General features: G+C 31.1%; 2 protein-coding genes across 2 annotated transcripts; one reads left to right on the top strand and one right to left on the bottom strand.

The window, feature by feature from the left end:
• LOC130974137 (60S ribosomal protein L7a-2-like) lies at nt 1-2,266 on the top strand. The gene is made up of 7 exons (XM_057898889.1): nt 1-119; nt 258-308; nt 402-603; nt 1,238-1,407; nt 1,507-1,635; nt 1,720-1,812; nt 1,908-2,266. The coding sequence occupies exons 1-7, from the start codon at nt 117-119 to the stop codon at nt 2,037-2,039; spliced, it is 780 nt and encodes a 259-aa protein (XP_057754872.1). The 5' UTR covers nt 1-116; the 3' UTR covers nt 2,040-2,266.
• A 4,123-nt stretch (nt 2,267-6,389) lies between these two features.
• Nucleotides 6,390-8,739, bottom strand: LOC130974136 ((+)-neomenthol dehydrogenase-like). The gene is made up of 5 exons (XM_057898888.1): nt 8,548-8,739; nt 7,806-8,052; nt 7,184-7,225; nt 6,925-7,098; nt 6,390-6,832 (listed from the first exon to the last, which is right to left on the bottom strand). The coding sequence occupies exons 1-5, from the start codon at nt 8,565-8,567 to the stop codon at nt 6,455-6,457; spliced, it is 861 nt and encodes a 286-aa protein (XP_057754871.1). The 5' UTR covers nt 8,568-8,739; the 3' UTR covers nt 6,390-6,454.
• Between the last annotated feature and the right edge of the window lie 3,535 nt (nt 8,740-12,274).

Genomic DNA, 12,274 nt, shown 5'->3' with positions numbered 1-12,274 from the left:
TTTTTTATTTTACAACACTCCTAATCCTTCTTATTTTTCGCAAAACCCTAAATTGCACATATATAGAGGTTCCGAATTCGCCTCCCCTTCCCTCCTCTCGCAGCAGCACAGTAGCTATGGTGAGAACACTGAACTCACATTTTATCTTTCTCTCTCCCTTTTCTATTTCCACATCTGATGAATTGAACCCCAATCGGATCAATCTTTTTTAGTTTTTTCTCATTCCATTTTCTGTCATTGTTTTTATTAATTATTAGGCCCCCAAAAGAGGTGTTAAAGCTCCGGTTCCAGCTGCCAAGAAGAAACCCGTACGTTCAGTAACTAATTAACTTCATCGATTTCACATACGCCATTTTCAAATTTATTATTTGAATTCCAATTATTATTGTTATTTGATTCAGGAGAAGGTTACGAATCCGCTGTTTGAGAAGCGGCCTAAGCAGTTTGGGATCGGTGGAGCCTTGCCGCCGAAGAGGGACCTGACGCGGTTCGTGAAGTGGCCGAAGACTGTTCAAATCCAAAGGAAGAAGAGAATCCTCAAGCAGAGGTTGAAGGTCCCTCCAGCTTTGAACCAGTTCACCAAAACCCTTGACAAGAACCTTGGTCAGTCATTAACTCAATCATTTTTCTAATATTTATTTCTCTGATGCATTATTGATTAATTTATTGGATACATATACATTGCTATTGAATTATATGTTCTATTGTGAAGTGATTGTTTTGTGCACTACATCCATAAACCCCTAGAGGTATTAGTAATTATTGAATGTGATGTTTTATACCTCTTAGTCAAGGCAGAGAAAAGATTTTACCTGAAGTCGGAAAAGTAAAAGATAAAATCATAACAAGATTTAAACATTAAAATCGTCTGACCTAGTAAAAATTTTGTAAAATCTATTAACTCATTTAAAATTGTTATAACCGAAGATTTTAAGAATTAAATCGAGATTCTAGCTACTATGCCTCTTGCAAAATTTTCATATGGAAATTCAGGAACTTTCTTTGATTTTGTGCCATTGTTGAATATGTTACTCCTCTCACTCGCTTTGTGGCAAAATGCTAGTTTTTTGGACTGTGTGAGTTGCTTGTGAGATATTTTGTTATTCTACTGTAGGTTTTGTTTTGATGTTCTTCATTTTATTTGCTTCCTGTATATCGGTTTTGTGACAAGATGCGCGTTAGTTTGCATTTCTCATATCATAAAGATCTCTTAATGCCTTTATAATGTCGCTTGTAGCAACAAGCCTGTTCAAGATACTACTCAAGTATAGGCCTGAGGATAAAGCAGAGAAGAAGGAGCGGCTTTTGAAAAGGGCTCAGGCTGAAACTGAGGGAAAAACTGTTGAGGCCAAGAAGCCAATTGTTGTGAAGTATGGCCTCAATCATGTTACCTACCTTATTGAGCAGGTTGTGTTCTGTATTAGTTAGCACTATACAGTTGTAGTTCTTTTCCAGTGATTTCTCGTGATGTGATGAATGACTTGTTAATCTACGTGTTCCTTGCAGAACAAAGCACAGCTGGTTGTGATTGCTCATGACGTGGACCCGATTGAATTGGTTGTTTGGCTTCCTGCATTGTGCAGGAAGATGGAAATTCCATACTGCATTGTGAAGGGCAAGGCTCGCTTGGGATCAGTAAGTTTATGTTTGTATATTGTTTCAACACCCTTAAGTATCTCAAACTTTTTGACTCATTTAATCTATGTGTTTTTACAACAGATTGTCCATAAGAAAACTGCTTCTGTTTTGTGCTTGACAAGCGTTAAGAATGAAGACAAATTGGAGTTCAGCAGAGTCCTTGAGGCTATCAAGGTGGAGACTGAATCAAGTTCATTTTGTTTAGTTTTCTGCTGTTTTATTGTTCAGGTCATAAGCTTGAGAGTATTTGTGCTTTGGTTTCTTTTCAGGCTAACTTCAATGACAAGTTTGACGAGTACAGGAAGAAGTGGGGTGGCGGTATCATGGGTTCCAAATCCCAAGCCAAAACCAAGGCAAAGGAAAGACTTCTTGCCAAAGAAGCTGCTCAGAGGATGTCTTAGAGGCTTCATATATTTTTGTTGGTTTAGGATTTTCATTTTTGTGTTTTAACTTAAATTCAAGGTTAGTTTTCGAAGATATGTTGCTGAATTGTCTCTACACAAATTTTGATTGTCTTGTGCATTTCATTGTTTTGTTCTTATCAGTTATTACTACCTTTTACTGTCCAAATTCTTAATACAAGACAAGGTCTAAACTTGAAACCGATGTCATTAGTCATTTCTTTATATTTCGATTTCTACCTTCCCTTAGTCCTCTTCTCTCATGGTTCCCTTTTATATAAATTTATGAAAAATCTTAAATGATCCGTGATAATTACTCCAAATGATAATGAGATTTTCAACAAACAAGAAATTTCCTTTCGGTTTTTTATTTTTATTATTGTGAAACTGGTTGGTCTCATCAATGCTTTTCTTTTCGGATTAATAGAATGTCTACTTGGCACACGGTAAATTGTTGATTTGTATCTCAAGTGTAAGTATCGGTGATAGATTTTTTTTTTTGTTGAGGGTTTGGTTGTCTTTTGGAGATAATTGTTAAAGATTGATTAGGATTTTTTTAATTTTTTTATATTCATTAGTTAAATTTATTGAATAAAAATTGAGAGGTATTAATGATTTTTAATTTTTAATTTAGGATAACTATTAAAAATGCATTTAAATTATTTTATTACTAATAAAAATATTTTCAAATTTTATTATCAATAAAAATATTTTCAAATTATTTAAAAGTGTGACAAAATATCCTAACTTAATTAAATACTTGTTCTATTAATGAAAAATTGTGATATGAAAAAGATAATAAAAAATAGAAAAAGAATGGAGGAATCAGTTGATTAACTAAAATTTTGATTTATATTTTTTTAACTAATTTTTTAAAAAAAGCTGGCTGGTTTATTTAATTTTGAGTAAAGGATATTTTCGTCCTGGACCTTTTTTTTCGCGGACATTTTTGTCCTCAAGGAATGGAAAATACATTTAAGTCCCTCACCTCCAAAAAACGTGGACATTTCAATCCTTTCGTCGAATTCAGGCGTTTGGACGGGACGGAAAAGTCTGACCTGGCAGAGATGGTGCTGACCTGGCCGTTACAGAGGCCACGTAGCAGGGAGCATTTCGAAACAGGACATATAAGTCCCTGGAGACAAAAACGACGCCGTTTCGTTACTGACCTCCACTTCTTCTCCCTCGTCTACCTCGATTTTTCGGCATTGGCCTTGTTCAACCCATTATTGCAGCTTCGTCTCGAGCTTCCTCCGATGACGAAGCAGAAGAAGAAGAAGAAGAAGAAATCATTAAAGACAACACAAGAAACCCCGGCCCCTGCCCCGCCGGAATAATCGACTGCTCCGCCGTCACCGCTATTTCTCCTGCTCCGCCATCGCAGAAACCTCAACTTCCACTACACGTTCCGCCTCAGATTCCTCCTCTCTCTTTCGACGACGAGGAGCTCGTACAGCAGGTGGTGTCCGGCGATAGGGTTTGTTTAGATTTCAGTGGGTGTTGTGGGTCCATTGTTGCTCGATGGGGTAGAGCACACGGTGCCAAAGGGCACCACCGAGGGCTGTTTGGTTGCAAGCACAAATAGGGGTTCCTTGAAGACCCAATCAACTTCGATTCCCTCGCTGTCGTTTTTGACAAGTAATTTTCATTTTCCATAATTTTAGTTCCTTTTTTTTCACTCACACCTTCAACACAAGTTTTGATTTTTTGTAATGTTATTGGTTCTTTGCTCTTTTGGGTAAGTGATTATCGTGACAAGTTTGAATTTTTTCTTGGCTTTCTTTTGTGATACTTCTTCAGATGCCATGGAAGGAAGAATTTCCTTTCTTCATTTACTCCCCCACAACACTCACTTTGTCGATTCTGTTGCATTTGTTGTTGTTGCTGAAGCTGTTGCTGCTGCTGCTGTTATGGTTGTTGTTGCTATGATTGCTGAGGGTCTTGGGGGAGAGGGGGGAGAGAAGGGGAAGAGATATTGTGAATTGAAGGGGATTGTTGTTGAGAGAAGTTTGAGATCGAAGGCGATTGCACTGACGTTGAAGGGTTGGGATTTGAATTAGGGATGGGTTTGGGTTTGGGTTTGGACTTTGGGAAGGCTGGGATTGAGGGTCCATGGTAGAGGGTTTAGGTAAGGACATTGAGGCGTTTGGAGTTTCAGCCATTTGTAGAAGAATTGCTTAGTGGAATTGGAGAGCAGAAAGTGAGTCTATGATTTCCACGGCGATGCGGACATGGCCAAATTGGGCGGAGAGGTTGAGTGAATCGCAAGAGGAAGAAGAAGAAGGACGGAGGAGGTCGCCGGCGTTGATGGTGGCTGACGGAGGCGTGGCTGTGCGGCGGTGATGGAGGCAGGGCTGAGAAAGAATAATGGAAGGAAAAGGGACGAAGGAAGAAGAAAGTGGCAGATGGGGGAGGAGACGAAACGGCGTCGTTTTCGTCTCCAGGCGTCCTGTTACGAAATGCTCTATGCCACTTGGCCTCCGTTACGTGCCACCTCAGCGCCACCTCTGCTAGCTCAGCCTTTTTTGTTCAGTGCAAACGACGGAAGGACATAAATGTCCACGTTTTTCAAAGGTCATGGGCTTTAATGTATTTTCAATTGCTTGAGGACAAAAATGTTCGCAAAAAAAAAGGTCAAAGACGAAAATATCCTTTACTCTTTAATTTTTTATCTCGGACGAGTTGAGTGTTGAGGTGGCATTTTCTTAAATATTGGTGTCAAAACAATATTTATTATAAAAATGTCCATGCAGCGAGATTGGTAATTTGTTTAGGGATGAAAATGGGGTGAATTTTCACATTATCCGATTTCACCCCGTCCTTGTATAGACTTCACTCTACTGTTACCTATGAATAATAAAAATTTACATCCTATCCATCCTTATAACCTTTTAAATTTTTTATTAACTTTTATACATACATATACCTCCGCTCTGCCCTCCATTGGCTAGAGACGGATCAGAGATACCTCCAAATTCTATTGTCATTCCTAAACTTATTTGTGAGGATTCTATAATATAACCATAGAAAAAGTTCCTTTTTTAGAAAAACAAAACACAACCTAATATTTCTAGAAAACATTTTTTATTGTTCTCGAAACAGAGGCAAAAAGAAATTAGGATTTTGTTTTCGTATTTTTGAAAGGAAATAAGATTTTTTTTCCCTCTCAGTTATAAATTTATCCATCAAAGTCTCATGAAATCTCACTCTATTTCCAGTCACTTTGTGGGTTCTTCCTTCTAAATATGTTGAAGCCTTAATTGTAATCTTAAGAGAAAAAAAATTACAGTAAATACTTCTGAAATTTGAGAGATATTAGATAACAATTTAGTTAGACATGTTAAATTATTTTATAATTCTTAATTGATAATTTCATATAAAAATAAATACACGTGAATTTTCACTTAAAAATACACTTATGATATCCAAATAATTTAACAACAATTCTCATAAAAAAATGTACTTATACAGTTATATTTAAAATCTAAGGATGAGTTTAATAAAGTTTATCAGAGAAGTATCCGTGTTCTTAAAAATATAAAAACTTCAATTTACGTTTGATAAATAAGCAAATTCTATATTTGTATTTTTAAGTTTTTGAAAGATAAAGATACTTTTAAAAATAACAATAAATATATTTTCAAAAGAATAGATTGTGTTTTTTCAATATTAAAAAATATAATATAATATTATATATTAATAAATATTTATTTTTATGATATTTTTATCTGTTAAAATTATTTTAACTCTTAAAAATAATTTTACTAAACACTATTATTACAACTTATACATATCTATATATATATATATATATATATATATATATATATTAAAAATGTTTTATTATAATTTACTAAATATAAATACAACTTTTGAAAGAAAAAAAAAACAAAGCAATTTTGCGCTTTTTAAAGGAATCTGTTCTAAAAGGTTTAATTATTTTTTTAGTTGGATCTCTACACTATTTTTAATTTTATAATTAGGTCCTTTCTAGTATAAAAAATGTTATAGTTAACTAAATACGGTAATATTAGAAAGACAAAACAAAGTTATAATTTATCTTATTTAATATTTATTAATTATTGCAATAATTAATAAATACTAAATAAAGTAAATTTTGGCTATTTTTAGCTAATTTATTTTGGTTACCAAACATTTTAAAACTGAATATATCTCCAGCAAATTGAAAGTATCCATATTTAAGAACCTAATTAGATCTTTAACTATATATATTTTAGAAGAAATATTTTGTTAATTTTAATATTTTTGACATAAAAAAAATCTAATTACAAAATTAAAAATAGTATAGGAATCAATTAGAAAAAAAATAAAAATATAAAATTCTAATTACAAATTTGATAAAATTATATGGATTAATAGAGTAATTAAAGCGTTCTAAAATGATAAGTAATAATTTAAAAAGTTGACAATTCTTGCCTAATAAAGAAAAGGCCAGAAGGGGAACCATGAGATAGAAGTGCTAATCTGACAACACTTGCAGCACCTTCACTGACAGATAAGATTCCAGTATTCCTATTTATGTCTGTTTTCACAAAACCAGGGCAGAGACAATTGATGCACAAGTTTGGATGCTTCTTTGCCAGAATTCTTGTGTAAGAATTCAATGCTGCTTTTGATACTCTATTTGCAGATAACAAGGTTGGCCACCCATTGCTTTCTATCAAACCTTCTTTGAAGTCTTCCATAAACTCCTTCAACACCTCATCTATTCTCTCTTCTGTTAGATTCTCATCATCATCTAGCACCCCTTTTGCCCATTTGTTTGATATGTGCTGACACCACCACCAATCACCAATCTCATTCAAATATAATGTCAAATAAAATTATCAATCAACACTCGAGAATGATTTTTATACAATTGTACCTTTAACAATCCTCCTCGCGAGGAAACATTAACGATAATAGGTGAATCAGATAACTTGAGAAGGGGTAGAAATGCCTCAGTTGTGTCCTTAGCACCATAGTAATTTGTCAATATGCATTTTTCAGCCATTTCATAAGTTTGAGTCAGTTCTTCCCAGATGATTGTTGCTTTCCCCTGCAGCATCCATTTATTATTATTTGAAACTCACACCATTTTTTTGAGACTTAATCACACATTTCAACAAAATATGAACACTGACCTTTTCATCTGGATTCACACCACTTATTCCTGCATTGTTCACCTGCACAACAATTTGGAACACATGATATAGGATAACAAAGTAGGTTACTTTACTTCTAAGCTATATACCCTTTAATGTTTGGATTATCTTAAACTGAATCACTGATTACTTTATTGGAAAGAAATAAAAGAATTTTTTAAAACAAGATATCAGGTGTAGCAGAAATTACTGACAGATCACTCAAGAGCTATAAAAAGTAGAGTGGAGTTGATTTTTTTTATTATTAATAACAATACCGAAGATAATAAGAGAATTAGCTTTAGCTTGTTTTTGTTTGTTCTTTTTTATTAGTTTTCTTGCTCCACCTTATTATGTGGACCTTCTTTGTCTCAGGAAAAAAAAAGCAGCCTAGCCTAGTATACAAATATTCCGTGTAACCCAGGATTTGAGAAAAAGGCCGCACCCAAAGAAGGTAATATATGCAACATGATCTAATAATTACATCAATGACTATTTTCATGACTTAAACTTGTGACTCTAAGATCACACGAAAGCAACTCAACCATTGCTCTAAGACTTCTTTTCTCTCAAAAGAAAAAGTACAATTTAGTAAGATGGTAGCAAGACAATAAATCCTTACCAATATATCAAGTCTCCCAAAGTGTGTGTTAACAAATTGTACCAAAGATGAAATGCTAGCATGGTCAGTGACATCAAGCTGGTGAAGAACCACAAAGTCAGAGAGACCAAAATCTTTCAATTTTTCAATGGCTTCATTGCCTTTCTTCTCATCTCTTGCTGTGAGAACCACCTTGATTCCATTTGAGGCCAATTCCTTAACTGTCTCAAATCCTATCCCTCTGTTTGACCCTGTAACAACAGCATACCTAATACACACAAACCCTTCAAATGCTACACATTATGTGAACATATTTTTACTATAAAGTTTCACATAATTCTTCTCTTAATGTGGGGTTAAACTTAAGGAAACAATGTATAAAACACATGTGTATGACTAATGCCATCTAAAAATAATATATACACACTAAAAATCAGCCATTTAAATAGTCATTGTTATTTATATATATGGATACACATTTTTTTAACTAAATAATCAGTTATTAAAAAAAAAATCAAACTTGTCGTTGCAAAATAACAAAAACTTTTTATAGTAAAATAATATTTTTTTTATAAATACTAAATAAACATTTTTATATTTATGATTGATTTTGTTTGTACACGTACAATCATCACATAAATTGAAGTTTGTCACAGAAAAATAATGTCACCGAAAAAAAAGTATGAATATCATGGCCTCAGAAAAGCTGAAGAAAACAGAGTCAACTAGTGTTGAGTAATGTAAGTAATAAAAAATAGTATACCTTAGTTTTGCTTCTGCCATGGATGCTAAATGAACGGTGAACAAGACGACTAGGTAGGTATATATTGTATACTATAATGTTAATTAATGCCTTTCAAAAAGAAAAAAGAAAAAAAAAGAATAATTGGTTAGAAAATATAGTCAAAAGGAACTCAAAATTAAAGGATTTTATTTTAGTTTAGTTGATGATGATAATGTGGTTTCATTCAAGTGTGGGCTATTTATAGAAGATAGAGTTGTACGTAATAGATGACATGTTTCTCTAGTAGCCACAAAACTTATAGGGAGACACAACACAAAGATCCAAAAGAATTTCACACCTAATCCTCTGATTATGACTAGTGTGTTTGAGAGAGTATTGTGAATTTGCAGTTTGCAATCAGATGAAATAGCTCACTAAGCTTGAGGAGTCCATGGTTTTTTATTTTTGTGCTCAAAGTGAGAGAGATGATTAAGAATTTTGTAACATCATAAATAGCGCTTTCAACAATAAATAATGGTTTAAGAACCCTAACTCTGGCAAATTCATTGCGTTTGATAGGGAAGAGCTTGCATTGTTGGTCTGTATTTTCAGTTTCTCATCATATCTTAGAGGGCATTTTTTTTAAAGAGAAATATTAAAGGTTCATAAGAATTTATTATAGTTAGTTATTAATGTTTAAAAATATGTTGTTATATTATTAAATTAAAAGAATTAATAAAAGAATTAAATTGATAGTTAAGTAATGATAAAAAATAATAAATTTTAATGTTTCTAACATTTTTTTAAAACTTTTTTATTAAATTACTGATAATTTATATTTATTTATTTATTACAAAATACTAATAAACAATTTTTTTTTTCAATTAAATCTAATTAAGTCTGACCATGTCTTCTTCTCATCCATCTTCTTTTACCTATTCTCCTTTTTCTTCTGCATATCTTCTACCTCTTTTCCTTCTTCTACATCTTTTCTTTTTCTTTTTCTTCTCATGTAATTTTTTTCTTTCTATGTTTGTTTTTCTTTTCTTTGTACTTTTTTCAAAATTTTATGAAAAAAATAATAATAGTGAAGCTAGATAGAAAAATACATAAGAAACAAAAAATACAAAAAAGCTTTTATATATGTAAATGCAATAAAAAAATTATAATAAACATATAAATTTTTGAAAAAATAATATAAAAAAGATATTTTTTTATGATAAATACATAAATTCTTTAAGATAAACACACTTTTAAAAAAAATATAAAAAAAATATAAAAAATTTTTTTATGATAAACACAAAAGTTTTGTGATATAAACACATAAATTTTTTTAAGATAAACACAAATATATATATATATATATATATATATATATATATATATATATATATAAACTTTATGATATTGCTGATCGAAAAAAAATTTTGATGAAGGCAGTTCGAAATAGTAAAGTGGTCGAAGATTTAAACAGTTTTTGAAAAGATACACGTGTAAGTATTAGATGGAGGTACTCGGCACGGAATCGATCTTAAGGCCCTTCATTAAATCGAACAAGGTACTTGAGTTAGGTAATCGAATAAGTCATTTGAATAAGTGGATCAAGCAATTATGGTAGTGAAGAAGTTAAAGGTTCCCATCACGCGAGGAAATCATGGGAAACGTTTATAGCTAAGAGGCGGAAATGGTTACCAAAGAGTATGCATTCAAGACTGTGATTTTGTAATTAATTGTCAGTTACCAAAAGTAGATTATAAATACTAGAAAATTTTAGGGAATAGAGGTTGAAACTTTAACTCAGAAAAACATTCAAGCACACTCATATCCTAGAGAATTTCTGAGTCTGCCACCGAGTAACTTTTCTGTAGGGTTCCTTCCATGTTTTTCATTCTTTCAATTTACTTTCCTGTAAACTTTATTTTTTTTTCTTCAAGTAAATTTATCCTTCAAGTATCCTTTATCTTTAATGTCCAATTTATATTTCTGCATTTTAAATTTTCATATCAAAGCCCTTTGACTCAGTCGAAGGCGTTTCATTGCTTTCTTTAAATTTCAACGCAAACCTTTCTGTTTTCAGTACATTTCTTTTTTCGAAAACTTCATTTCTTTGTTCCTTTTACTGATTTATAAATTTTAAATTATTTTATTCCCAATACTCGTCTAATCGAAGACACTTTGATGCACTTTTAGAAAACTGATACCTGCCAAGAGGAGTAGATTTTGTTCCCAAATCACTAGATATCGAACCACCATCGATTTGCTAAAAATCGACAAAACAGATATAAATCAAAGTTTTTGAAGATAAACAATAAAATTTTTAAGAGAAATACAAGAAGAAAAAATAGAAAATTTTTAACTAAAAACTGAATTTTTTTTTCATAAATACAAAAATTTTTAAAAGGGAATATAATAAGAAAATATATAACCTTTCTTTTACCTAAATACATAAAATTTTGAAGATAAACATATGAATTTTGTAAAAAAAAAAAAGTACAGATTTTTTAAAAATAAAACACATAAATTTTTTTTTTTTACCTAAATGCAGGAATTTCATTCTTTCTTTTGGCTGAATACTTCACGCATCTTCATCGTTTATCATAAATAATCTTCATTTTTTTCTTTCCCTGCCTCCGATATATAATGGGATTGTACATATTTAGTTAATTTATGCTCAATTTAATCATCCAAAAATTAGTAAAACATGTGAAAGAATTGACATTCAAGTATAAAACTAAGGTTAATTATTAATTTAGTATTCTAAAGATTCAACTACCGATAAAAGGATCCTAAAAGATGTTATTTATATATAAAAATTGGTTAAGAATCAAAATGACCGAAATAAAATTTTAGATGTTTAGTTAATATCTCTTCATCAATATATAAAAAAAAATCATGATAACTGAATACTCAAAGTTTATAGGGTGCATTTATGGTATTGATAATACAAGATAGAAAGATACAATTTATATTATTATTTTATTGAATCAATTTTTCATAAAGTAAAAAAATTAGTAAGATGAGAAAATAAATATTTATCCACTCTTAAATTAAAATATTAGAATTTATATACAATGGAAGTTATAAATTTAATGGAGATTAAACTCTTATTTTATTATTTTTATTAATTTTTTTACTTTAAAAATTTTTTGTCCAATTTTATTATATTGATTTTGAATAATTTAAAATTTATAATTCTGAATAGATTTTTTTATTATATTTTCTTCCTTTACAAGCAAATAATTAAACAAATTTAAAGCAAGTTATTGAAAAACAAAATACACTGCAAATTATGTTATTTATGATTTGAAAAGAAAGTTTCAACAATACTTATTAAAATTGTACCAACTTTACATTTTTGAATTATGAGTAGTAAGAGAGAAAGCACTGATTTTGTAAATGACATAGTTGAGTGGTCTTCTCTGAAACCACTTTTATATGTTTGCTTAATCAATTCATCTTCCTTTTGCTAATCGCATACTCCTTTTCATCTCTCACAACCACTCACTCTTTCTTCTGATCTACTGCTATGTTTTACCAACTTCACTACTGCTGATGACAATGAAAATATGGTGAAAACTCACGTGCAGATATTTGAGAATTATTAGATGATTTGACAAGTTTGACTAAATCATTATCTAATGATTTTTAACTATCAACTTCACATAAAAACATCTGCATGTGAGTCTTTACCTGAAAATATTGTCACCATCTTCATCAAATCATGCACCAACTGCTAACAAAAATAATAATGATTGGGTGGTTAAGG

The sequence above is a fragment of the Arachis stenosperma genome, chromosome 4 (assembly GCF_014773155.1).
Source record: "Arachis stenosperma cultivar V10309 chromosome 4, arast.V10309.gnm1.PFL2, whole genome shotgun sequence".
In the NCBI taxonomy this organism is placed as follows: domain Eukaryota; kingdom Viridiplantae; phylum Streptophyta; class Magnoliopsida; order Fabales; family Fabaceae; genus Arachis; species Arachis stenosperma.
This window is presented reverse-complemented; position numbering and strand designations above follow the sequence as displayed.